The sequence below is a fragment of the Cavia porcellus genome, unplaced genomic scaffold (assembly GCF_034190915.1).
Source record: "Cavia porcellus strain 051 isolate PalLab524CR breed Dunkin Hartley unplaced genomic scaffold, mCavPor4.1 scaffold_27, whole genome shotgun sequence".
In the NCBI taxonomy this organism is placed as follows: Eukaryota; Metazoa; Chordata; class Mammalia; order Rodentia; family Caviidae; genus Cavia; species Cavia porcellus.
This window is the reverse complement of record NW_026947510.1, coordinates 23126630-23154357: the sequence shown is the minus strand read 5'-3', so window position 1 is coordinate 23154357 and position 27728 is coordinate 23126630. Positions and strand designations below refer to the sequence as shown.

At 39.3% G+C, this 27728-nt stretch overlaps 1 protein-coding gene across 11 annotated transcripts in view; it reads left to right on the top strand.

The window, feature by feature from the left end:
* LOC134473610 (tRNA (cytosine(72)-C(5))-methyltransferase NSUN6-like) overlaps window positions 1–26480 on the top strand; it is a 46660-nt gene extending 20180 nt beyond the window's left edge. For 3 of the 11 annotated variants that reach the window (XM_063238580.1, XM_063238579.1, XM_063238586.1), the window contains 7 exons: window positions 1616–1697; window positions 11385–11504; window positions 15784–15928; window positions 20984–21132; window positions 23298–23474; window positions 24215–24340; window positions 25916–26480. In XM_063238580.1, coding sequence (XP_063094650.1) covers window positions 1616–1697; window positions 11385–11504; window positions 15784–15928; window positions 20984–21132; window positions 23298–23474; window positions 24215–24340; window positions 25916–26149 — 1033 coding nt within the window. In that variant the 3' untranslated portion in view covers window positions 26150–26480. The other 8 variants (XM_063238583.1, XM_063238582.1, XR_010043931.1 and 5 more) reach the window with 7 other exon arrangements.
* Window positions 26481–27728: the final 1248 nt, after the last annotated feature.

The following is a 27728-nucleotide window of genomic DNA, read 5'->3' as shown; positions in this document are numbered from 1 at the left end:
TATGTCCTAACTCCAAACAGCAAATCTCCACTTCAGTTCATGTGCCACAGAGGATGGCGGGCCCTGTAACCCAGCAGACTGGGAATACATGCCCTGGATCACCGTCTTGAAGGCAGCCTTTAAATGTGCCCTGCTCCAGCTGGTAGCTGCCTCATTTTTCTGAGCACCCGCACTCCACTCTTGTATGTTTACCCGTACCAGGGATCAAACTCACGACCACACTTTTGCAAGGCAGGCACTTATGCCGCTGAGCTAAATCCCCAGCCCCTTCCACACTCCATTCTTGAAAGCATTCTCTTAGCTCTAATCAAACCTTCTCTGGCCTCTTTTATTGATGAGTCCTGAAAATTCTTTTTCTATGACAGGAGTCAACAAATCTACAGAATCACTTTTAAAAAGTAAATGAGTTAAGTTCCTTATTTTCAGCCTCAGGAACCCTCAAACCCAGCCCAGTGACAGTAATACTTTATAAACAGCCAAGAACTGATTTTGTTCTTAGAAGGCTTTGTGACTATAAAGATTATGTAGCTGTTGGCTGTGTGTGGATCTGTAATAAGAACTGGTATTTTGATTGCGTCTGTTAGTCATTATTAGTGGTATACTTTTCATTTGCTTACTTGATGTCCTGGCTACAGTTACTTTGCTGAGTAGTCTTCTCCCCTTCCCTTCCCTTTCCTTCCTTCTTTCTATTGCCCTCCTCTTCCCTCCCCGTCTTTCTCTTTCTCAGTACTGGGAATTATAACCAGGGCCTAAATATTGGTAGGCAGGAGCTTTACCATGGAACTGTATCCCCAGCCACTTTGCATTTTACTATGAGCAAAATCTCTCTTTGGTTTCCCAGGCTGACCTCAATCTTGCATTCCTGCATTAGTTTCTCAAGTCGCTGGGCTTATAGGAATTACACTGAGGTGCCAGGCTGTGAATAATGTTTTCTTTGTTGGTGGGAGAAGAAAGCAGCCATTTAAAAATAAAGTTGTTGGCTTTCTCTAACAATGTGTATATGCTCTCTCTGCCCTCAGTGGTCTCTGGTCACCTCTGTGATTGCCGTGCACGTCACTGCCTCCCCATGGCCTGGCCCTTCCCTTGTTTATCAGCAACACTGCCACTCATGAAGTGGGACAGACGTAGAAAAGATCATCTTCCAATTAAGTCTGCCCTGGACAGTTACTCTATAAAAAGATGAGAGTAGTACTGTGCTTGTCACTGCTTAGCACCAGCAGGACTCTAGGAATTTTTTCAGCTTTTATACAAGTACCTAGAATAGTACCTCATAAACTCAATAGTCAAGAAATGTTTGTTGACTGGAAAGTTATTAACAGTGGTTATATGTTGGTTACTGGAAAGATTAGGACAATTCTGCAATCAGATATTCTTTACTTTTTAATTTATCCAGAATTCTAAAGAAACTCTTGTGCAAGTCAAAGTTTTGCCATTTTATCCTTTTTAATTCTGGCCTCTCCTTGAGGTCAACATTCAAAACTGATTCACAGCACTGTTCTAATTATTTACATGTTAGGTAAAAGTTATAAAAAGGCAAATCATTTTATACTTGACATGTTTGAGAAATGATGCTGTGTAATTGATGTGGGTTAATGTTAGGTTTCCTATTTTTCAGAGGTATAGGTATAAGAATGACAGAACCAATATATCTGAGCCCATCATTTGACAATGTACTGCCCGGTTACTTATTTTTACAGGTAAGTATTAAAGTAAGATATTCACGGACATTGAAACTTACTTCAGAGAATTTTCCCCCTTATATTAGTGCATTTTGTGGTTTATTTATATATAGTGTACATTATGATCTATCTTTGGTTAAATAGAGAAAATACTACAAGTACTCTTTTTTTTTTTCACATTAACTTTATTTATTTATTTGGTCTTTTTGAAGCAGGGTTTCACTGTACAGTTGAGGCTGGCTTTGAACTCACCTTGTAGCCCAGGGTGGCATCAAACTCACAAGGATCCTCTGCTTCAGCCTCCCAAGCACTGAGATTACAGACTAACTTTTAAATTGCTACTAACTGATACACATATTTGACCTTAATTTAAGTGTTCCTTTTGTAATTCTGTGTAAGATTCAAATACTTCACTGTTACCATATTTTTTTCAGCAGTTATGAATTGTGACAAACTATTTTGATGCGTATAACTCACATTGTTTTTAACAATCTGCTAGTTAAGTGATACTAGCAATATTTACAGTGTAAGATGAAGATACTATAATTGAATTTAGCCCTTGAATCCTTGTTTTGGAGCAAATAAGATTGAAGTTGACAAAACAGCAAGTGATATGGAATGACCAAATGTATGTGTATTAGAAACAATAAAAGAAAAAAATCTCTGTTAATTGGAGAAAGATGTTCCTTAAGTTGGACATCATAAGTATTTAGGTCTTTTGGGTTTTTATACAGTTTTGCGGACTGGTATACCTGACAGAAAGCAGGATATTACTGGGTGTAGGTAGACCTTCCATGTCTGAAAAGCAAGCTGTTGTATTTGCATTTTATTTCTTTCAAGGTCTGGCTCATTTGGTAAAGACCCATTCTTTGTCTCTTCCACTTCATTGGATCCCAGTAGTCTATTTTGTTATGCTAATTTATTTGTTGCCAGCCCCACCTCCCTTTCTTTAACTGTTCAGGACCAGTGCCCTCTCTTTCTAAATTCTACCTGGCTTGCTTCCACCCTTAACATTAGTGACACTGACTGTGGTTAGGGTACAGTGGCCAGTGAACGGTCTTGCAAACTACTTCTGCTGAGAGGGGCTATGGCTGGGAGCCAAAGAGCCCACTACTATGAATCCTAACTAAAGGTCCTGAATACAAGCCAGGAAGAGTGCTTGTTGGAGAGACTGTTTGCATCTTTAAAGCTGTTGAGGGAGAAGAAACAAATTTGATTAAGCAGTTGAGAAAAGATGGTCTAAATATCAAGGCTACAAGGAGCACTAATGTTGGTCCTGTTAGGGGAGTCAGAATGTCAAATTTTAGATCCCTGACCATGATCTCTATGACTTAGACAATATTGGTGGATCTTTGCAAGCACAGTTGGCTAGTTTTTACGTTATATCTCTTGTTGTGTCAAACTGACTGGCATAAAAGCAACATTTCTTCTTTATTTGGTGTGGCCCATTTAAAGATAGTAAGTTTTATATAAGCATGTAAGTTTTCAGATGCAAGGCTATAGAAGGCCCTGTGTTAGCTTAGCTAGGTAGTTAAAAAAGATTCTTACTGAATTTGTGGAACTATTATTGTGGATTCTTAGCCGTATTGAACCATAATAGTGACAAGATATAGGTATAGTTGGACACTGTCAGTAGGGGCCAGCATATAGGACCTGGAACCCCTTGTATATTTACCCTGAATTATTATTAATATTTTTACATGGTTTGGTTCTATTTTCTGACTGTGTATTTAAGACCGCGTTTAAGTGATACCCATATTAATTAGAATTACCCTATGGCATATATAAAGGTCAATTAAGACACGACAGGAGTTACTTTTGGAATCACATGCAGAGCCTCTTAGCCCCTCTGCCAGTGTCATCTGCCAGGATGAGTTATGGCCTGTGCTAGACCACAGGACTCTCCTTGAAAGAATGGAAACATGTTTCTCTTTATGATCCTCCCTCTAGCATGAGGTCTTTTTTTTTTTTTTTTTTTTTTTTTTTTTTTGGTACTGGGGATTGAACTCACCACTTTGCTTTTGCCAGGCAAATGCTTACAAAGAGGTCTCTCATGTATCATATCCTTGCTGACCTTGTAAGACCAGAACCAAAACGGTTGTTTTTAGTGCAGTTACATAATTAGCTTTGGTCTCAGAGCCTTTGTTGAATACCTAGGAAGTCAGTTGCAGCAGTATTGAAGTGAGAGCAACCATGATTGTCTTAGAAGTCAAAATTTTATCAAATAGTTGTAGATAGTTGGTATAATGTTTTTATAGGAAGTTTGAAATCACAAGCAAGATACATTTTAGCACAGCAATTGTGTTGATACTATTAGTTATGAACCATGGGCTATTTTTAAAGCAAGTACTATATATCTAAACTTTAGATATATAGTACATTTTTGTATAGCATGTACCTTATCACAAAAAAGAGCCATAGATTATGAGATGGGGTATTTATTTACTATCACTTCTTTAAAAACCAGATTTGAAGCTTTGTCTTTTTGTAGCAGGACTGAATCTATACAGCAAGTCCCACAGAAGTTAGGACCATCTCTCAATCCAAAGAAAGCCTATGCATAGGCCACTTTAGCAAATCTACTCAAGACATAGCACAAGAGGAGATCTATCCTACTAGCGTAAAAGAGGGCCAAGCCAGTGAGGCTTAAGAGAAGACTCTTACCAGTGTCAGGTCGCTCTGGGAGATCACTGAGAGAACTTTACCTCACCGCACTGAGGAGTGCAGGTCAGGACAGTGGGCAAGTGGGTATCTTTCTACAGGGTCTGTGTTGGGCCATTGGGATCTAGTTTCTGCTGAGGAGCCTTTGGGTGCTACCCAAGGGGTCATCCTAGCCAGGGCTGCTCAGTTGCTCCCTCAGCTTTCACTACTTCCTCACAACCAGAGATCTGTCTTCTGAGAGAAATCCACCTTCTTGTCTGCTGACAGTACTGAGATCAGATTTGTTGGGTTGTTGTCTAAGGTCATACAACCACTTCCTGCCCTGTGTCATGTTCTCTGTCCTTGTATTGGGGCAAAGAAGATTGGTGCCAACAAAACTGCAAGGAGCAGGGAATGACTGAGTGCTTATTTATTAGTGGGGAAGAATTAGAAGAAAGCTCCCACCCCAGTGTCCGGGAGGGGGTTCATCAAGGTAGAAAAACTGTAAGTGCTTAAGTGCAGTGTCTTTTATACAGCTTTTTGGTTCAGGTGAATGTGACAGGATGCAGGGATGCCGCTGGTGGTTGCCAGCCCTTTGATGCCCAGGAAGCAGGCTGTCTTGTCTGTTCAGCCTTCTAAGGCTCCTTGTAGTGTGATTAGTTACATTTGCTCTGCCCTTTGTATTGCATTAGGCCCTCCCAGTTCAGGTAAGTTTGAGCCCTTGGGTTATCAGCTCACGTAAGCCCTGACTTTAAGTCTTCATGTTCTATGCCCTGACTTCTTTTTACCTCCTGCCTCAGACATATTGCTAGGAATTGGTAGTCTCAGCACAGACCAGGTGCATGTGCTTTCTTCTCCAGAATTAAACCTAAAGAGATTTTACAAGTAGAGATTCTTTCTGAGGTGAAAAATGGAAAATACTCTATGTATTGTCACCTAATTGTATGATTAGTGATATAACCAAATACATAATTTCTTAGGACTCATCTTTGGTGTGTTGTTTGCTTAGCATTAGCTTTTTACTTGTTATATAATCTGTTCTTAAGCACTTGTGATCATGTGATGACATAGCCTGAATCATTGCTAGCGATCTCTATACTGCTCACTAGAAACAGTGATTGCAATATTATTTTTCCCTGTTGCAAAATAAAACACCATATATCTGATTATTCTATATTTAGTTTGGAAAATAAAAAATATAGTACTGTGCAATTTTTTTTCTTTAGATACCCTGCAACCTATAGTAAGATCAGCACAGCCCTTCATTTTAGAATCAGCTTAATGAGGACCTCATGAAGTACACAGTGTGAGACATACTGTGACTAATAATATACTAATGTACTTCGCAGCCAGGCAACATGGCAATGCATACGTATAACCCGAGCACTTAGGAGTCTGCAGCAGGAGGACTGCCGAAATTCAAGTCCAGCTTGGTCTACAAAGTGAGTTCAAGGCCAGCCTGAACTATGTAGTGAAATCTTGCCTTACAAAAAGGCCCCCAAAATTAATAATAATAGTAGTATTCTTTGCCACTCTATAAAAAAGACATAAGACTTTACCGTTGGAGTAAAGCTTTTGTATTCGAGAGTGGAGCTTCACTTTTGTCACTTCTTTTGCAGGAACTGTTTATGTAATCTATCCAGATGTCCAGTCGCTGACCAATGAAACTTACTAAAGATGATAATGGCAGTAGTAGCTAACACTTAGTGTGTTTTACACTCACTATTTCATGCCCTCCCCACAGACTTCTACTCTCACTGATAAGGAAATTGGGGCTTAAAGAAATGAAGTGCGTAGCACACAGTAGGCAGTTAGTATTTTTCAAGTGATAAACGAGTGGTTTGTTGAATACCACATCCGTAGAAATCAGCAAAGTCAAAATGTGAACCTAGATCTTTCTGCCCTGGAGCATGTGTTCCTGACTGATGTCAGTGCCCCACACATAACCCTGGGAAGGGCTGCAAAACAGGAGCAGATTCCCTGGCGGCATGAACGACTCTGATCTGCCACGGAGATGAAGTGCCTTGCCATAGCTGGGCAATGGGGGGTTCCCTGGAAATTTAGCTTCACTAGGTCTGAGATGGATGCTGGAAATCGGCTTTTCATTTGTTTGTATATTTTGAACTTCATAAATGTAATGTGATTAAATCCAAGTTTGTGAACCACTCTAAAAGGAAATAACCTTTAGATTTCCCCAAATAGTAACCAACAATTGTTTAATATCATGCATTGGATTTACACTAAACTTCAAGCTTTACACAATTTAAACTTTATTCCCTTAATTGTAGCAAATTCTCACTTGTCTATAGTCAACTTTTATTTCTTATTTGGCTTTTCTGTTTTCAGTTTGTCTTCAGTTGTCTCATTGTTGTACTTTGGGAAATAACATTTTCCCTGATGTGCTTCCACTATTGCAATAGACTGTGCTTTTTTAAAATTGGAATTCCATTATATAAGAAGTAGGCAGAATCCTTAGCTTTCTTATTTTGCTTTTCTTTCCCTTACTTATTGATGCTGTAGGCTGTCTGTCATGTGTCGCACAAAAGTTCACAGATGTATTAGACTGAGGGCATCACGTCTGCATCACATCTGTGTGTTTCTCATTGGCCTTGTTCATTTTGGTCACCTTTTTAACATCTCATTTTTCATAAAAACATAAAATCACTTTTTTTCCCTGTGCAACTAATAGTCTGTGGGGAGACTAAAAATTATCTGAATACACTGCTCATTAAAATTTCCTCTGAGATTTAGCATCCACCTATAATTATTGCCTGAGCTAGTCATGACTACAAGATGTCTTTTCCCACTTCAGCCTACAATTCTGTCTTAGTTTTCTTGTTGCTGAGACAAAATACCTGACACCCAAAGTTAAAGGAGGAAAGGTTTATTTTAGCTCAGTTTGTAGAGGTTTCAATTCATAATCGACCAACTCCAAGGCAGGGTGACTTTGCAGAGGTGCATTGCAGAGGAAAAACGGTTCATGGCAGGCAGAAGCAGCAAGCGGCAAGTGACCACAGCAGTCCTGTCTTTTATATCCTGTCCAGGCTGCCCAACCTCAATCCTAGCATTGCAACCTGAATCAATCCCAACACCACATTCTTGATCCCAGCAGCACACATCCTACATTCAGCCGCCTCCAAAATGCTCTCTGCTAGGTTCACATGAGATTGAGGAAGACATCTAGATATAAGCCGTAACACCTCTATATTTAACAGCCAACATTTTAATACGAGGTCCCTCACACCCTATTATTTTCTAATAGTATGTACTGACAAATTTTTATTTTTACATAGTCTATAATTCATTATTGTCTTTATAAATATTAAATGCTCAAAGTGTTCCAGCTTTGGCTTATTCTCAATTTAGTTTTAATCCATATCATATACAACAATATTCCTAAACTGTTTTGTGAAAATGTAATACAAATCTAGTAAAGTTTGTTAAAATGCAGATTCTGACTGTATGTCTGGGTGAATTGTGAAATGTTATATTTCTGACAAGTTCCCAGGATTTTGGATCTCCTTGGTTTGCGGACCACACTTTGAATACTGAATCAGTGGAAATATATTTAAAAGTAAACACTATTTCTACAGAGCAAAAAGTAAAAACTTAACTGTTATGTTCATTCATCTGTTACATGATCTAAGACTGCTAATTTATATAAATGTACATTATGTACACTTAGATCCTTAAAGTATAAAAACGCTACATATCATGGCTTTGTAATTAAGGAATTTTTGTCTCACCTGTCACTTATCAATTGTTAAGTGTCAACAGGTCTGATGCTTTTAAGTTGTAAGGGCTTTGTGCTACTTTTGGGATTTAATTTCTTGTAACTTATGGTATGTACAAGAAGATATCATGTTACAGTATTTATAATAAAAAGGACAGGAGTGCAGGCCAGGAGATGAAATCTCTACTTCCTTCCTGGAAGGGGCAAGCTCTTTTTAACTGTAGTGCACAGGCTGGTGTCTGGTGTGTGCAATAGCAGGCATTCTTTAAAGGAGTAAGTGAATAAAACCATCTGTCTACTTTTCTGGTTCTGAATTTTAAAAACAGTAGGATTTGTATAGAGGTGGTGTATTTTGGCAGTGAGTGTTTATTAGTATGATACTAGCTTGATGAGCCCTGTACATAGCTTAGACTTACTACTTTTACCTGCTTCCTATTGGAGATGGAACAATACGAAATAATTGGTAGTTTTTAAGACAAATTTCAAGTTAAAAATATTCTTAACTGATATACTTTCCAGTACCCTCTGATTTTAAAACGATCCAGTAGTCTTTAACAGAACAGATTTTGCTGGAAACACGTAAACACTGGGGACTGCCAGGCTGTGCAAATGTGTGTTACCAACAGAGCCAGTGAAGAAGGATTCCCTGGCTTTCACCACTCCACATTCCCCAGAGAGTTGATGGGTTTATCTCCCATACAAATAAGAAAACTAGGGCTGTTGATCCAGCTGCTAGTAGCAATAAGGCCTTCCCTCACCCTAGGCCTCAAAACTCAGCTGTTGGCACGGTAGAGACCTCCAGACTAGAGACCGTTTCCTTTTCGTAGTTTTGCTCCTAATGTTCCTGGAACAGCCATTTAACTCCTGTGCTTCTGGATTTTGTCATTAAGAAGGAAAATTACCCCTACCCCAGCTCACTGAAGAGCTGCAGAGGAAGTGGGGCTGTGCATACATTGAAACACTTGGTTCCTTGGGACAGAAGTTGCAACTGAAGTCAAAGTGATATTCTCGTTTGCTGCTTTCTTTCCTGTTTGCTGTGTAAAATCTGGCCAGTAGAAAAATCTGTGATGGTATTTTACTTTGATTCTGTTCTACCCTGTCCCATCTAACCACACCCAACCCAACTAACAGAGATGGACCACTGGACCTTTGCATGGAGCTATATCCCCAGCCCTTTTTTACTTTCCTTTATCTCGATTGTTTTTATTTTATTGTTACTTGGTTTTTGGAGACAAGGTCTTGCTTTGTAGTTCATGCTGGCCTTGAATTCACTATGGAACCCAGGCTGTTGTTGAACTTGGCTGATCCTCTTGCCTCAGCCTCTCAAGTACTTGGATTCCAGGTGTGTGCAAACACACCTGCCTTCCCTTTTATATTTTGAGACAGGGTCTTGCTAAGTTACCGTTTGCCTCTGCGGGACGTGAACTTTTAGATCCTCCTGCCTCAGGCTTCCAGAGTGTTGGGGTTACAAGCATGTGTTAGCAAGCTCAGCTGTCCTTGGGGTTTTCAAAGTGTTTTTAAAATTTATTTTAAAAAGTTTAATCATAAACTGCATCTTCATGCAAGATGACATTCTCTAGTAATCTGTGCTATTGTTTTTTAAATTCGGTGTTTGCATGCATACTTTACTTTTCATTACTACCTGTTTGCAGTGTTTGCATTCCTTGTGTGGAGTTGGTACACATACATAACACTGATAATTCCTTTTCCTCCCTCCCTATCTCTTCCTTTCCCCTGGCTGCCTGACCTGGCCTCTAGCTTCCGAAAACTGATGAGTTTCTTGAATGTTCAGTTACCAGTGAACTTGTGAAAAGGAAGTTACACCTTGAAGAATTCATAGCTCTTGTTTGGTCACTGTAATTACTCTGGAGTGCTTTCATTCCTGTGGTGGGTGGGCTCTTGAGTCCTCCCTGAGGTGGGCAGGGAGTGCACAAAATGAGACACAGTCAAAAGGGAGTAGTTTGTAGCAAGCGTGTTTACTCAGACACAGTACAGTGCACTCTGCAGGCTCAGTGTTACAGGTCAGGTAACAAATACACCCTCAAAGACCGAGAATGGGCACTGCCCAGATATGTCGAGGACAGTGAGGCCGGGTCAGGTTTTCTGGTTCTGTGTAGAATTTGGGCAGTGGCTAGGATGTGGTAATTAATGCAGCTTCCTTTCCATCAGTTGTGGATCTCCACCCTCTTGTCTGGAGGAGGAGTTTGTGCACCTGGTTGGAACCAGCACAGCAACCTAAATCTCTCAGTGCAGTCAAAAGCCCCAATAGAAAATACAAGTAAATGAGACCACCTGGTCAAAGGGTCACCACAACGTTACCAGGGCCCAGTGCCCTAAGGATGTGACTGGGAACAGCAGGTGTAACAGGAATCAGAGGGGTAATTTGCAAGGGGCATGATTTGCTCTTCCAAGAAGTGCAGGAACCACAAAGTCCAGAAATTTATACCATGACTGTTCTTAGAACTTTTTCTTACAATCCAGTTTCTCAGATGTATAGGTTATTTCTGGCTGAACACATACTCTGTCATCATATTCTAGTTTAACTGGAGGAAAGAAAAATAATGCCTCAAACTGAACTCTGACTGCCTGTTTTCTTGCAAACATTTGATTAAGGGGTCAGAGAAAGGTGGACCACCAGGGAGCAGTAAATAAATTCTGCTATCTGGGCCCTAGCATCTGAAGTGTTTCAGTTATTCCTGGTTCAGGCCTGAGTTGGAACACTGAGAAGCTTCACTGGGTGGTTTTATAGCTAAGTTGGAGATGCACTGGCTAGCGTTACTGCACAGCTAGATGCATGTTAGAATCGCTGGGGAAGATTTTTGAAGCACCACTATCAACCCCATCGTTGGAAATCCTCATCTAACTTTTCTGTATGGGGACCAGATTTTTTCCTAAGCTCACCAAGTGACTTTATTGTGTATCCAGGATTGAGAACTACTTTAGAGGATGATAGCAATTTATTTGTAGAAAACTGCCATCAATTGACAATTGAATGAATGGAGTAGAAAATGTGTCCTGTGTTTTCTTTCTTTTTTCTTTTTGTTATTGGTCATCAAACTCAGGATCTCGTGCTTGCCAGGCAGGCACTTAGGCAGCTGAGCTAAACCCCTGGACCCTGTTTTCCTGTATGGATATGTTATGCAATTCTCATGAGATCATAGTATACTCTAGGAAACTGCAACTTTCTTGACTTAGTATGTTTGTAAAAACTGTTGTTACCAAATTTGAGGATACTGTGCTGAATTATCTCGAAAGTTTCCTTTACACTCTCTCATTCTGAAATTAGAATTGATTAGAGTCATTGAACAGTACTTGCATCATTTTTCTTATAGAATTTACCATCTGCTGTAGTAGCTCACGTTCTACATCCTCAGCCCGGAGAGAGGGTTCTAGATTTGTGTGCAGCACCTGGAGGTAAAGCAACACATATTGCAGCACTGATGCACGATCAGGTGAGTCTGTCTCCCAAGAAAAGTCGTCAACATGCTATAGATTTCAGTGGTGAAGGTGGGACTGTGTGTGACTTGGGATCACACTGATACCGTAATCCAATTTACTTCCTGTTCAGCCAGAGTGAGGACTGTTGGGTTATGGCAGGCACTGTAGCTTAAGGTCAGTAGACAGCTGCCGTTTATACCTGGGTATGGTGGCACACTGCTGTAATCGCAGACTCAGGAGGCTGAAGCAAGTGGATGACTGTGAATTCAAGGCCAGACTGGTACAAACTCAAAGGCTAAACCAGCCTACACAGTGAGACCTTGTTACAAAAAAAAAAAAAAAAAAAAAAAAAAAGAAAAGATAATTGCCACTTATTAAGACTGTCCTGACACTTCTTTTTTGTTTGTTTGTTTGTTTTTATACAGCGTCTTCTGTAGTTCAGGCTGGTTTTGAACTCCATAGGTAGCCTAGGTAATTATACACATATGGAGCTAATATATACACAGGTGTGTCTTAAGGATCTTATAAACTGTATGATCTGGTTTAATTTTAAAGCCTGTTTCATGAGCACAGAATTTAAGTAAGCCTGGCTTTTGATAACTTTGATTTCAGTTTTACTTTGTTTGCGTGTGTATTTGCTGAGTTGTTTCCTTTTTTTTTATAGGCTGGATTTATCTATGTTCAGAAATCATTGGAGGGTTGAGAGTGTGGCTCAGTGGTAGTGTACTTACCTAGCGTGTGCTTGGCTCTGGGTTCAGTCTGAGATGAGCAGGCAGTAAAATGTGAGACCAGAGTCTAGGGGAGAGGTCTGCTTTGCACATAAAAATTTGGGAACCATCAACATACGGACAGGCTGATGGAGAATAGAAAGGTTCCGAACAGTGAGCCATGTGAATAGTGAATACCAGCATTCATAAGTTGGAGATATAAGGAATGGCTGGCAGTGTAGGAGGGAAACAGAAGAGTCTGATTACCTGGAAACTGTCTGAGGAATGGTCGAAAAAGATGTTATGATTGTAGTACTAGTGTATATATAAGAAAGTATGTAACTGACGTAAAAAACTTACCTACGTCAGACTTACAAAAGCCCCTTTGCTCTAGCTGATTTACTTGATAGAAGATACTCTCACTCTCCAAAGTGATAAACTCATTTTTCATCTACATTTGATAATTCTTAAGAGTCTCAAGGGACTTGCAAGCAATAGTTCATTGAAAAAAGTAGAAATATCTACCATTAGGTTGAAGCTATATATTTCCTTTTATTAATATATTAATTTTTTTTTTGAACCAAGAACTGAACTCAAGACCTTGTACTTACCCCGCAGGTGCCATGCCACTGAGCTATACTCCATTAGTATATTAATTATCCAAAGAATTTTGATGAAAATTCCCATTACACTTTAGTGTGTAACTTTAACTCTGTTAGAATTTCTGAAAATACAGTATTATAAGCAAAGGGGATAAAATATATATATTATTTATATATATTTATATGTCTATACATTATATATTTTTACATATCTATATATTATGTTTTATATATATATATATATATATATTTATTTATTTAAAGATTCATATTTTAAGTAAGTAAATTGAAGGCCCAGGAGTACTATCTTTGCATTACACACACATTCACTATGTATATATGTACTATATATATTCACTATACATAGAATTTGCGGTGTCCCTGATACAACCTCAACAAGTAGCTTCAGTTTTAAGGAATCTCTCCAATAGAAAAAGATACCTGTTGAAATTTTGAGGAATCAATATGCATGATATTACATAGAAGAAATACAGAAAAAATATACTTCAAGAATTTAGTAGCAGGAAAACCTTGATGGAAAAATGCTTTAAATGCTTGTAGTGCATAAAATGAAATACAAAGGTTCATTTTATGGAGTTGTGTTTAATACAAATCCTTTTTTTAATCTATATGGAAGCTTAAATGTAGATTGTGATATGCTTTGAGATAGTGATAGTAATGCCCCGTATGGTGTAGTTCCTTGAAGTCCTTTTATTCTCTCTAGTAAGAGGTGTTTTCAACTAGTTAATTGACTTTAAAATGCAATGTAAAAAAATATAAACTTAGTAGCATACACATAAGTGATTGTTGGGCTCAGGAGTCTGCATGATTCAGCTGATACCTTCGGGGCTCCTGGTCAGCTCCAGCTTGGTTAGGGGGTTCTGGTAATTTAGGGTTGAGTCATTCACTTGTATGGCTTTCAGTTTGTATGGCTTTCAGTTCTCTAAAGTGACTTCAGGTGAGACAGCTGTGGTGCTGCCCTGCCTTTCTGGTCTGTACTTTTTCTGCAAAGACAAGAGAGTGAGCCCACTAAGGGTAGTAGCTGGGGCCTGGTGATGGCAGAGAGCAGAGTTGAGCACTCTGCTTCACCACATTTACCATGGCCCCCAGGGCCAAGCAAATGACAAGGCTGAGCCCCAGTAAGTGTCTGTCACAGTGTGGGAGCATTATCAGCAAATATTCTTTATTGTTGTCTATACTATAAATTTCTTTCTCTTGTGAAGCAGAGAATTTGATGTACATATCATATAAGGATGATATATGTGTACACATACCTACGAGCAACAAAAGCAAGAAAAAAGGAATCAACCCACCATCTTATTTCATAATATTGTATCGTTGTATGTTTAAAATATCACGTGAATGTCAACAATGCATGCCTATATGGTGGTGGTCTCTCATTTTTATTGACTTTGACTTAACTGATGTGTTACCATATATGAGGATTTTTGAAATATTTTTAATACTGTTCCAGGTTGTTTTGCTGTGATACAGAGCTTTTTGGCTTCTGATTTTCTGGCTTTAATTGCTAGAACTCACAGAAATTTTATGTGAATAGCTCAAAATATTATAGAGGGCTGATTTTGTAAGTGGCATTCATTTACCTATAAAGGCATTTTAGCTCAGATGTCTCATAGCATTAGTTCATGCACTTCTGTAGGTGAACAATCACATCAAATAAGTGATTTTAATGTTTGCTTTCAGTGGGTGGTGTTGTAGTTAGGGGCTGAAGGGAGAACAAGACACTGAGTACACATCATTGATAGTATTATTTTATGATGGTCACCTAGATGGTCAAATACAAGAAGTGCAGGAAATCTGTCCACACATTGAGACCCAAGGAGTCCAGCTTAGGGCCTGAATCCTATAGCAGTACCCTGTGTGAGTCCAGCTGAAGCCCTAGAGCCCATGGCAGTGCCTCTCACGAGTCCCACGGAGGTCTATAGAGTCCATAACAGTGACTCCCGTAAGTCTGTTTTATGGATCTGCACTGGTAAGGCCCAAAGGTCAGTGGTAGAGGATAAAATATCTATGCCAGTGGAGTGAAGAATCTGTGCCAGTGGATTGAGGGTTCTACACTGGAGCCAAGAAGCAACGCTCAAAGTACAGACCAGGGCTCCCCCACCAAAAGTACCACAGCCATCCTCAGCCCCAGTAAGGTCTGAATTCATATCAGGATGCCAGTGTGACAAACTTCTAGAGATTAAACAGCGCTCTTCTTCCCCTCTGTAGTCAGGAAGTGATGTTAACATAAGGACCAGAGTTCTCCCAAAGTGAACCGCAGCCACTCTTAACGACAAGGTCCTGAGCTCCTCCAATGGTAATGGCCAAATTTGTATCAGGGAAGCTGGCCATGAGCAGCTCCTCTAAGACAACCAATAGCTCCAAACAACACCACTTAGGAGAACCCACAGTGCCATGGTGTTTGTCTCCACATCCTTTTATGCTGGCAACTTTTATTTTTTCCACTTTGTTGAGTATTTTATCCAGTGCTATTACTTCTCCCTAAAGAAAATAAAATTTACAAAACAAAGCATAAATCCAAAGCACCACCACCATACAGGCATGCATTGTTGACAGTCATGTGATATTTTAAACATACAACGATACAATATTATGAAATAAGATGTGGATTGATTCCTTTTTTCTTGCTTTTGTTCCTCATATGTATGTGTACATATATTATCCTTTTATGCTGACCACCAGTTTTTATTCTACTACAAGCGCTTTTTAAGTTTGAGTAAGTTGCAAGCACTTTGAAGTTTTGATTCCTTGTTTAAAAGTAGATAGTTATAAGATTAATTATCCGATAAGAGTATCTTTTTAAAAGAAAGACCTCAGTATTTGGTGTAAATTTGCCGTGTGTTTGTTAAAGAATACAGTGTTAAAAGTACAAATGGGACCATATTTTTTCACAAGCTAATTTTGTATTTTCGTCGCTGCTTTGGATTTATGCTTTGTTTTGTGAATTTTATTTTCTTTAGGGAGAAGTAATAGCACTGGATAAAATACCCAACAAAGTGGAAAAAATAAAGCAGAATGCTTTGTTGTTAGGACTGAATTCCATCAAAGCATTTTGCTTTGATGGAACAAAGGCACATAAACATGATATGACTGAGGACACACAAGGTAAATTAAATTTTATTTTTTTATTTAGTGTAACTGACAAATCATCATTGTGTGTATTTGTGGATTACCCTGCAGTGTTTTGATACACAGTATGTATAAACATGGCATGATCAAAACAAGCTGATTAACACATCCATTATTTGTTTTTTGTGGTATTTGAAATTTTTGCTAAGCAGTCTTCAAATACATAATTCCCATTAACTGAAGTTGCCATGCTATGTAGCAGATTTCAGCAATTTGTTTTTTCCTGTCTAGCAGGAAACCTCTACCTTTTGGACAGCACCTCCCTATGCCTGGCCTGTTCTCCCCATCTCTAGTAACCCTGTGCTGCTCTCTGCTTCTGTCAGGTTGACTGTTTTAGATTCTGCATATAACTGGGATCATACAGTGTTTATCTATTTGTTTGTTTTTGGTTGCTGCTTTATTTTACTCAGCATAAGGAACTCCAGATTCATCCATATTGTCACAAATAACATAATATCCTTTCGAAAAGGCTACGTGTGTGTGTGTGTGTGTGTGTGTGTGTACACCATTCTTCTATGCCGGATAGTTGAGTTGACTTCATATCTTGGCTATTGTGAATAATGCTGTAAGGACCATGGGGATGCAGGTATTTCTTTGGCATACTGATTTTAATTTCTGTGCATATATTCCCACTGGTGGCTTATATGGTCAGTTTATTATTAGTTTTTTGGGGAACCATACCATTTTCCATGATGATATAACTAATTTGCATCCTAGTAACACTTGAGCTGTCACCATTATGTTGTTTTTTAGCCATCTTATCATGCATAACATGTTATCCTGTGATGGTTTTGATTAGCATTTCCATAATTAGTGATGAGCATCTTTTGATGTACTGTACTTGTCACTGTCTTCTTTGGAGGAAATATTCTTGTCCTTTTCCCATGTTTTAATTGGATTGTCTTCTTATTTTCCAGTTATTTGATTTTTTTAAGTGTTTTGAGTAGTAGCCTCCTGTTGGATGTATACTTTGAAAATACTTCTTCCCACTGTGTAGTCAACTTTGCTGTGCAGAAGCTTTTTAGTTTGACATAATATCAGTTTTACTTTTGTTGGCTGTAATTTCAGGGTCATATTAAAAAATAATTGTCTAGAGTAGTGCTGTGAACCTTCTCTGTGTTTTTTCCTTACTATAGTATTTTACATTTTCCAGGTCTTTAATCCATTTTGAGTTTATTTTTATATAAGGCATGAGATAATGATTGCTTCATTTTCCACAGGCAGATACTCAGTTTTTCTAGCACCATTCTTTTGGTTGGTGTTGTAGATGAGATTATTTTCTTAATATTTGTGGAAAATATTAATGTGTGGAAACACTGCTGATTTTTGTATGTTAATTTTATATCTAGAAACTTTACTAAAATTTTTTATTAGGCCTAATAATTTTCCCATGGAATTTTTAAGTTTTTTTCCTACACAAGATCATGTCAGTAACAGACAGATGGTTTCATTTCTTTCTCTCACCTAAACATTCTAGTACTTACAGTACTGTGTTGAAAAGCAGTGAGAGTAGACATCTTGGTTTACCCTCTATCTCAGAGAGAAGCTTTGAAGTTTTTACCATTCATTTTGTTATTATTAATGCTATGGGCTTGTTACAGCCTTCCTGTGCTCAGATATATTTCTTGTATAGCTTATTTGCTGAAACTTTTATCATGAAAAGGCTTTGAGTTTTATCCAGTGCTTTTCCTGCCCCTATTGAGATAATCAAATTGTTTTTGCCCTTTGCTCTGTTAATGCAGTACGTCACATTTATTTTGCTGATGTATATAGGAACTGTGCTTGCATCCCTGGAGTAAATGTCATTTGGTCATGTTCTAGATTCAATTTTTGAATATTTTGTTGAGGATTTTGAATATTTTTGAATATTTGAATATTTTCAATTTTTGATTATTTTGTTGAGGATTTTGTGTTTATGAAGGATATTGAAGTAATTTTCTTCTATTCTGGCTTTTGTATTGGGGTAATGCTGGCCTCATAAAATAAATTTGGAAGAATTCCTTCTTCAGCTTTCTGGAAGAGTTTCAGAATGACTGGTATTAGTTTTTCTCTATAAACGATTAGTAGCATCCACTAGTGAAGGAATCAAGTCATAGGTTTTTCTTTATAGATTGAGTCTATTTATTTAGATCCTTGGTTTCTTCACGATTCAGTCTTGGTAGTGGTTTCATCTAGGAATCTGTTTCTTCTGGGTTACCGAGTCCATTGTTGTATAATTGTTCGTAGTAGTTTTTTATAATCTTTTGCTTCTGTGGTATCGTTTGAATTTTTTGTCTAGTAATTCATAGATAGGCATTCCTTGAGTTGTGAGTTCCTGGTACTTTTTGCTTTGTTCCTTTGTTGGTGCCATGTTTCTCTGTTTGTTCTTAATCCTTCTGGCTATGGATTTGTGTTTGCATATTTCAAGAAGCAGGGATTTACAGTCTTTGCAAACTGGCTTTATGTAGGAATGAGCCTTCCAGCTCATCTGTCCATTTTGAGAAACTCAAATCACACTGTCTGTGAGCTGTTTTGCTGCTGGAGTCACTGGACAGGGTGATCTGATACCTTGGGTGAGCCCATGTAAAAACTGGACCCACGGTGGTGGACCTTCAGGTCAGTCGTGCAGCAGTTGTTCTAGGACCTACAACAACACAAGCTTCCCTGAAGACGATGTAGAACTAGATGACTGAGCTTGAGTACAGGCTATTGCCTGGGGCTAAAATAGTCTTGGTTCCTGAGTCCACATGGGGCTAATCTGTCAGTAGGTTGGGCCTGCAGCTTTAGTCAGGGCATTGGGCAGGTCCCTACGGTTGGCCTGAAGTTGCAAGTGACATTGGTGGTCCAAGAGTACTGACGGGGAACTTATGGCATGCGTTCCATAGCAGGCATGCAGAACCCTCTCTCAGTGTGCGACCCAAGTGTATAAGGTGTTTTTTCTAAACTGAAACATCAGTGTTTGGGTTTAATTGCAGTGTTGGGACTTTGCCACAAATATTTGATTTTTGGGTTGCAGCTTGGACACTTGATTTCTATAAAGTTCACCATCACTATCCTAGAGCCTCAGTGTGTGGGGTCCTCCCTAGCATCAGAGGTTAATAGGGCAGGACTCGATTTTTTGTCCACTGGAACAGGCCTGGAACCTGGGCCCACTAAAGTGAACTTGGAACAGGAACAGACATAGACTCTGGATTTGTGGGGATCAGTCTGACATCTGCAATCATAAGTGCTCCTCTTGTACCTGAAACCATAGTGACTAAGCTAGAGTCTGGTGCTAAAGGTACTAACCAGGAGTCAGAATCCACAAAGTCTGTTTGATTCCTGGTTTTAAAAAAATCCACAAAGTCTGGCTTAGAGTCTAGGTACATATTCCTGGTCTAAAAATACCCGTAAAGTCTGGCTTAGAGTCTGGCTTAGAGTCAGGTACTGGCCTGGTGGCTAGGTCCATAAGGTTTGACTTAGGTCCTGGCTGCACACAGCCAGCCTAGAACCTGGATGCTCAGGGTGTTCCTGTTGCTCTGCGGGAGCAAGCTGAGGGTCTGGGGCTACTTAGACTGGCCTGGAAGGTGGGGCTATGGCTGCCTGGTACTTGGTTTGATGAGGATGGGGCTGGTAATAGAATATGCTCTTGATGACTTTGCTTTCCTTCCCCCAAGCAGAGGATTTTTCTCTATTCTGTGTTGCCTGGGGTTGAAGGAGAAGTGATGTAAGTGATGTAAAAGTGTTTCTCCTACCCTCTTTGATGTGTCTTTTCTTATAATAAGTCTCAAATAGGGCAGACAGAGGATATGCCCAAATACAGACAAAAATACAAATGACCAATAAATCAAAACCACGTTTAATGAAGACTGGGAGAAACAAGTATACATAAAATTTAAGGGTAGATTGATGTAGCATTTCTAGTGGGTTTTACCAGTATATGTCCAAAAAATAATTTCTTAGGAATTTCTTCAAAAATAATAGATAAGAGAGCAAAGATGGTTACAGAGGGAGATGAGGTAGATAATTGCTTTTATCTAATAGCTTTGAAATCAGAAAAAAACAGATGACATTAGGGTGAAATTTGAAATGATGCTGTAGGTTCTATAGGAACAAGTAACTTTAAATAAAAATGTCTTACTTGTAAGGATCATATAAAGATATGTACAGACCATTTTGTTTCATGAGTTCTCCAGATCAGGAATTAGACTAATTTGCAATTAGAATAATTGCAAAAATTATTCCAGTGAATGCACAGGGTGCTCTGTGGAGGACTGAATCCAGGCTCACTGTGGTCCACAACCAGGGTGATACTGACAGCAACAAGGAGACCAAGGAACAATAGAGTGAGAGCCACTACCTGACAGACTCATTTTCTGGAGCTGTCCCCAGTAGGAGTTACCAAGAGAAATCAATTCCTAAAATAACTAGAATTAATTCTGAGTCTTAGCTCTGATGAACTATGGTTTCTAAAGTAGGGAGTGTAGGATCTCATTTGATTGCATCTAGGTTTATACTATATTAAGGAAAAACCCAACAGTAATACCCACACTTTTATGGATGGCATGGTGGCACATGCCTGTAATCCCAGCACTCAGCAGGTTGACTCCTGAGGATTGCTGTGAGTTTAAGGCCAGCCTGGGCTACATAGTGAGTCAAGGCCAGTCAGAGCTATATAGCAAGACCTTGTCTCAAAACAAACAAGCAAATTCCACATTTTTAAACTTTTGTTCAAACTCAAATCTATATTAAACATAAGTCAATCTTAGCTTTACTGGCTGCCTCAAGGGAATCATTATTTTTTATCCAAAGCAATACTTTGATCTATTGTTTTGTTTTGTTTTTGTTTTTGTTTTGTTTGTTTGTTTGTTTGTTTGTTTTGCTTTTGGTAGTACTGGGAATTGAACCCAGAACCTTCACACTGAATTAGAGCCACAGCCTTTTTATTACTATGGAGTTTGAGACACGGTCTCCTAAACCACAGCATTAAGATCCTGGTTGTTGCTTATATCTGGAGTTTTCTGTTCTAGACCAATATGACAATTAGCAAATATTTTTATATTCGCTGTATAGAAGGACCTCCATTCTCACCAGAATCTTTTGACCGAATTCTCCTTGATGCACCCTGCAGTGGAATGGGACAGAGACCAAACATGGCTTGTACTTGGACTTTGAAGGAAGTGATGTCATATCAGCCACTACAGCGAAAACTCTTTTCTGTGGTATGTGATGATCTTTTGCTGTGAAGGATGTTGACCTTGGGTAGTTTGAAGTTTAAGCCACTGGGGGCAGTGTTCAGAGTAGTGTTATTCACAGTAGCCAAAAGGTGGAAACAACCCGCAAATACATTAACAGAGAAATGAATAAACATATCCATACATGGAAGATTATTCACCCTTAAAAAGAGGTGAAATTCTGACATAGGCTCTAATGTGGATGAACGTTGAAGCATCAACTAAGCCAGACATAAAAGGAAAAATGTTTTATGATTCCACTTATATAAGGCCCCTAGAATGACAAATTCATAGGAAGTAAGCTAGAGGTCACTAGCGAGTAAGGGATGGGGAATGGAGATTAGGGGGTTCCTGGTGTGGTTACAGAGTTTCTGTCTGAGGTGAGTTTCTGTTAGAGATGACGAACAGTTCTGGAGACATGTAGAAGTGATAGCTGCACAATGCACTTAATGCCTTTTGAATTACACACTTAAAATGGTTAACATGATGTTTTATGTTATGTATATTTTATTTCACACAAAAGACTGAGAATGCCTAATTTAAATACAGAGAGTTTTCCTTTGTGTCAACTCACCCTTTTTGTATTTTACTTACTTTTTAGTACTAAGGCTTAAACCTAGGGCCTTTGCACTGAGCTCCATCCCAGCACTGTGTAAATTTGTAACTTTGAGACAGGATCTCATTAAGTTACTTAAGTTGTGCAGGCTGGGTTTGCATTTGCATATCTCCTAACTCAGCCTCCCAGAGTGATGGGCTTATAGGTATGTGGAACCCAGTAGTGTATCCTTTCAAATACAAGACGATGGTGAAATTTCTTCCTGAATTATGTAATGAATTTCAAACATTGTGGTCTGTGTTTTTTAAAAAGTGAATGGTTCACACAGTTAGTAATTGACATAAAGAATTGATGCAAAATGAATTGTTTTTTATTGGGCTCCTGAGTCAGCTGATGACATTAAATGTAGAAAGTCAATGAGATGCAAAAGATTACAGTAGTGAATAGCAGCATCCAGTAAAAGGGCCATAAAAACTTTGACAATTAACTGATTTCCAGTGTGTGTTAGAAAAAACCCAGATAAAACACTCTATTTCTGTGATTTCACTGAGTATAGACACCCTTTGATCAAAGATGAATTCATTATTTCTTCTTAGCCATTCAATTATAAATACGTAGACGAACACAACAATGGGTGTACTGTAATTATTTTGTCTCTTAAGTTGTCCTTGGGTACATTTCTATGCATCTCTCCTTTCCAAGTTCACAAAAGTAGCCACTCCTTATGGATTGTGTAACATTTTTTCTGTAGTAGTCAGAAAATACATAGAGTTAGAACAGCAGGCAGCAAACAGGAAGTTTTACATATACCTGCAAGCCACCTGGATTTAAGAGTGAAATTAAGATCCCAGTTTAAGGGACTTGGGTTTTGTTCTTTTTTAGGGTATAGCAGAGAAGGAAATTTTAAAAGATTCTAGAGATAGATTTATGATTTCAATAAAAAGGAATATCTGACCTGTGAGAAACAACGTGACTATAGCAGGTGTGCCACTGGATGAATACAAATTGAAATGGAATGTGCATTATTTAGTTGGACACATCTTGATTTGAGCCATGGCTTCTTCACCTAAGTGACTTTAGTTATGCTGATTTCAAATTCAGAGAAATGAGCATAAGGACTCAACCTAATAGGAACTGCACTGCAAATAGTAATCTTACTTCATGGTTGTTACAAGACTATCAATGAAAAGTATTTAATAAACAAATTTATACAAATAAATAATAACAAAGTTTAAATTTCTCTAGTGTGAAGAAACCACAAACATTTATGCTAAATTTTAAAAATAAAATATAGGTATTTGAGACAAATTCATGCTAGTTTAGCACTTTATTTGCTGATTTATTTGCTTGACACCGAGCGCCTGCTGTATGCAAGACATCACGCTATGATCGGTGTCAATAACACAGAAGTAAAAAAGTCGACAAACGATTCATACCCCTGTTTTCTGAGTTTTCCATCTCGGGTTGTCGGGGACAGTGAACAAGTGAGTGAGTTGTTCAGATTATGACAGGCCCTGAGCTAGGAGCCTGCGGAGAGAACCAAAGCAAGGCAAGTGCGGTAGCAGTGCTGGACTGTAGCATTTGGGATGTCACACAGGGTCAGGAGGAAGGCTGCTGTAAGGGGACATGGAGCAAAGGTGACCTGCGAAAGGAGTACGCAGTGTGGGGAAGGAGTGTCCCAGAGTTCCAGCCGGGCGAAAGATCCCGAGGTGGGGCGAGCCTTGCCGAGTTCCAGAGACAGCCGGAGGCCAGTGGCTCTAAAGCAGGACACGAGGTACTGTAGAGGAAGCCGGCGGGCAGGCCTCCGGAGGACTTGCAGCCTCTCTAAAGACTTTTGGCTTTGACGCTGGGTGGCAGTGGAAGGGCACTGGAAGGGTGTCAGGCTAAGAGGTGACCAGTGGGACGCTGCGCTGCACTCTGGCTTTGGATTGAGAATAAGTGGTCAGAAGACAGGAGGGAAGCAATAAACTAAGTAGGAGACTGTGTGAGTCCTCTAAGAAATGAGGAGGGCTGCACCAGAGTCCTGGTGGAGGCTGGGAGAGAACCTACAGGATTTGGGGACGCGTGGCGAGTGTGAGAGGCGTGAAGTAGAATCTGGGCTGGCGCTGCCCACCTTGGAAGGATGGGAAGACTTCCACGATAGGTTCCGGAAGCCGCTTCAGACAGCGGCTCATTTTGGGACATGAAGTGTTGAGGAGGCAGCTGGATATGAGTGTGGAATTCAGAAAGAAGGCGTGGCCTAGCAATGTGAACTTCCCAATTTTTGAAATAAGGTTGCTGTCTGAGTGGATGAAACTCTGGTGTTTGAGAATCCTGGTCCAAGTGAAGCACGAGAGCGCTAAGGCGGGAAATGCAGCTGATCTGGGATGCAAGGATTGTGCTCTGCTTACTTACCATGGAGAATGTCGTTCTTCGTTTTATTTCTCAGCTACTTGTAGGTGTCACCCTTTATGCTGTAAAGTCCCTTCACTTACGTGGCCTTGTGGTGTACAGGACTGACTTAGTTCTCTCTAGGCAGCCCAGCTGCTGAAGCCAGGAGGCATGCTCGTTTATAGCACGTGCACTATCACCCTGGCAGAAAATGAAGAGCAGGTTGCCTGGGCCCTCAGCACATTTCCTTGCCTCCAGCTTCAGCCCCAGGTAAGAGTGGTTTCAGTTTTTCTCTGTGCAGAGTGACAAATCACAGAAGTGGAAGTGTGGTGATAGGCGCTGGGTATTACATGCTGAAATATGTGAAGTAAAACTTAAGAAACAAATACCTTAGTAAACAAGAACATTTCTCCTTTTAGATCACTTTTAGATGGCCACAGCGATTTTGCATGTTGGCGACAGACTGTTTTCCCCTTATGTTTTGCCATTATGCTGAAATGACACAAAACTTGGGTGATTTTTGTTATGTGTTTATTCTACTAATAGCTGTCTTTCATGGGACTTGGCATTTGGGTTTCAAAGTTGTTTTTCCTCGTTTCTAATCCCATATTTTTCTCCTAACAATATATATCAAGTATTTTTGTCTCAGGTCACATCTAAGCCCAAACATACTTCACTAACTGGAATATCCAAAGACCAAAAAGGGCTGTGGAGAAGGGGAATATTGAGGATTATTGCTTTTTTATAATTTGTTATATAAAAACCTAAGCTTTAAGCTTTCTTGTACTTGGCACTAATCTAATTTTATGATTCTGAAGACTACTTATGATTCAATTTTAAGCCATAGAAATAAGTAATCCAGAAATGGTTTCTAGACTCAGAAGCCCTAGATGAAGGGAAGACTTCAGAATTCACTTAGAATTCGTACTGAAATGTCAATCTGTGTTCTTAAGTACATATCTGAAAACCTATCTTTATTAATACATAAACGTGTGGCTGTGAGTGATGACTCAAGTTAGTTATGGATCTTTTGTACTTGTGCCTTGCAAGGACCACTGAATTTGTTTGGATTCCTTATAACTCAAAGCTAATGGATATAGCCTTAATTTATTGATCCTTTACTAATACGTGTTCTCCAAGGACATGTAAAACCAATTGGATGGGTCAGAGAAACGCATTTTTGATATTTGAAGAACTTTTTTCAGAAGTGTGAAAAGAACTAAGTAAAGCTGACTTTTATCTGTTACTTTATGGATAATAATGTTCCATTTACTGCATTCTCAGTGTATCCCAGGCGTGATGCCATCTCTCTATTTTAGTTCAGAACTTAGCATTTTATCTGTTTTATAGATCTGAAAAGTTGGGTTTAGATAGAGTTACCTACTTAAGATCACACAGCAAAAATTTGACGAAGCTGCAGTTTCAGTTCAGGGTTTCTAACTGGAGTTCAGGCCTTTTACAGTGTCACCCAGTACCTGGTAAGCATGCAGGACGTAAATGGTCTTCCTTTCGTTGCGTGAACACATAGTACCGCTTTTCTGTTCTACCACTCAAAAGCATCATGTACGTTCCGCAAAGTAAAAGCATTTACTGTTCTCTGTTTTGGACGATGTGATAGGTTTAACTCAGTTTGTCTCTTTTTTTGTTTTTGTTTTGTATTTTTGAGACAAGGTCTTACAATCTAGCCCAGGCTGGCCTTGAACTCACAGTAGTTCTCCTGCTTCAGCCTCCAGAGTGCTGGGCTTATAGTCATGCGCCACCACCCCCAGCTTTTAGTTTATCTTTTAATTTAATTGTTAACATGTGGCAGGGACAGCATTCATCCACCTGGTTTTCTCCTAATAGGAGCCACGGATTGGAGAAGAAGGGATGATGGGAGCTGGCTTATCACTTGAACAGTTGAGACAGCTGCAGCGATTCGATCCATCTGCTGTGCCATTACAGGACCCTGACCAGGATGCTCTTAGAGATGCCACAGCAGAAGACATGATCCGGCTGGCAAATAAGGATTGTATAGGTTTTTTTATTGCAAAATTTCTAAAATGGAAAAGCACATCAGAGAAGGATCCTCAGAAATGAAAATTCCACATCCTTGCTTTCTGTTCTATTCCCCTCATATCTCTTAAACCAGAGTGACATCAGGCCACCTAAGGATAGTATGGTTGCCAAGGAAACAGGAGATGGCCGGTGGTTTCACCAGGACTGCCAGTGGTTTCATCAAGACAGAGAATTGTGTGTATGGGTGGGGGTTGTGAAATTATGTTCTGGATTGAAAAAATGTTTTCTAGGATTCAGTAGTGTATATAAAGCAAGTGTATAAAGCAAAGGAGCTACTTATGGATGCCTGTAACATTTTCATTTGGGGTCTTGTTTTAATTAATAAAGAATAATACTAAAAATTAGTATTTAATATGGTTATGAAAAATTATTTTGTGTTCTCAAGTTTCTAAGTAGTTATTTCCTTAAGAACTAAGGCTTGGAAAGTATAATATAATATTTACCATGTGCCAATAACTTGAGGTAAGTATTTTACTTGACTTTTTATTGTACATTAACCCTCTTTTAAATGAAGTCAGGACCTCTTCTAAATGATAGTCTTGAAACCAGAAAGTTGAATATTGTCCTTAGTTGTACATAAAAGTGAAAATCTTCCATGTTTGGGTACTTTGAGCCTGTGCTGGAATGCCGAGGCAAGTTGCTAGAAAATACTCAATGAGAATGAGAAAACCAGCTGTGACACTCACAACTGTCCCGGCACTCTCACAGCAGGGCTTGGTGTTCGTTTCTCAACAGTGCCAACCTCAGCTATGATGACTGACTATGAGAGATTAAAATCTAAGTGCAGACAAACCAAGCACATCATCCAAGCAATAAAGGGACCAAACATCCCTCCGTGGTGGCCAGTGTGTCTGTTTTTAAAACTTAATTGTAGCCTCATGCTTGTTCTTTCCTTTTACCTGCTTTTTAGGTAAGATCTGTTAAAATATCCAGTGCAGCTATAGATTAAAGGCTATAAACACCTCAGAGTACGTTGTTGGTTTTCATTCAAGTCACCCAAGTTACTGGGCCTTGGATGTATGAAGTAGAAAGTCAGAATCAGTTACCTAATACTAGTTTAATTTCCTCTTTTCCTCATAGGTTTTCTTTAAGAACTTCTCAAATGACTTACTGTTGCCAAAAGATCAAAAGGTCGGGGCTGGGGATTTAGCTCAGCGGCATAAGCACCTGCCTTGCAAGCAGGCAGTTGTGAGTTCGATCCCTGGTACCGATAAAAAGGAAAAAGACAAAAAAAAAAAAAAAAAGATCAAAAGGTCTTGTACGTGATGTAAGATCCTTTAAGAGCTTTTCTTGTACACTAATCTCTGAGCTTTATTTACAGCTTTGGTACCCGTATCTTCTCCTGTCATGCCCCTTAAGACATTGTTCACCAGTCAGGCTCCTGGAGTCTCACCACCATGCTTCGAAAGCATCCTGGACGCAGAGAGCTTTAGTTTTCTATTTTTAATAGCATGAGAGAAAAGTTCCTGCGAGCTTCATGAGATTCCGATGGTTTCTCTGCATCCTTCATCCTGCCTGTAAATCTTAATAAGTGTCATTTGACTAAGCAGAAACTGTCTACCTGTGGGCACTTGTGTTTTCAGAGCTCAGCCTACTTCCT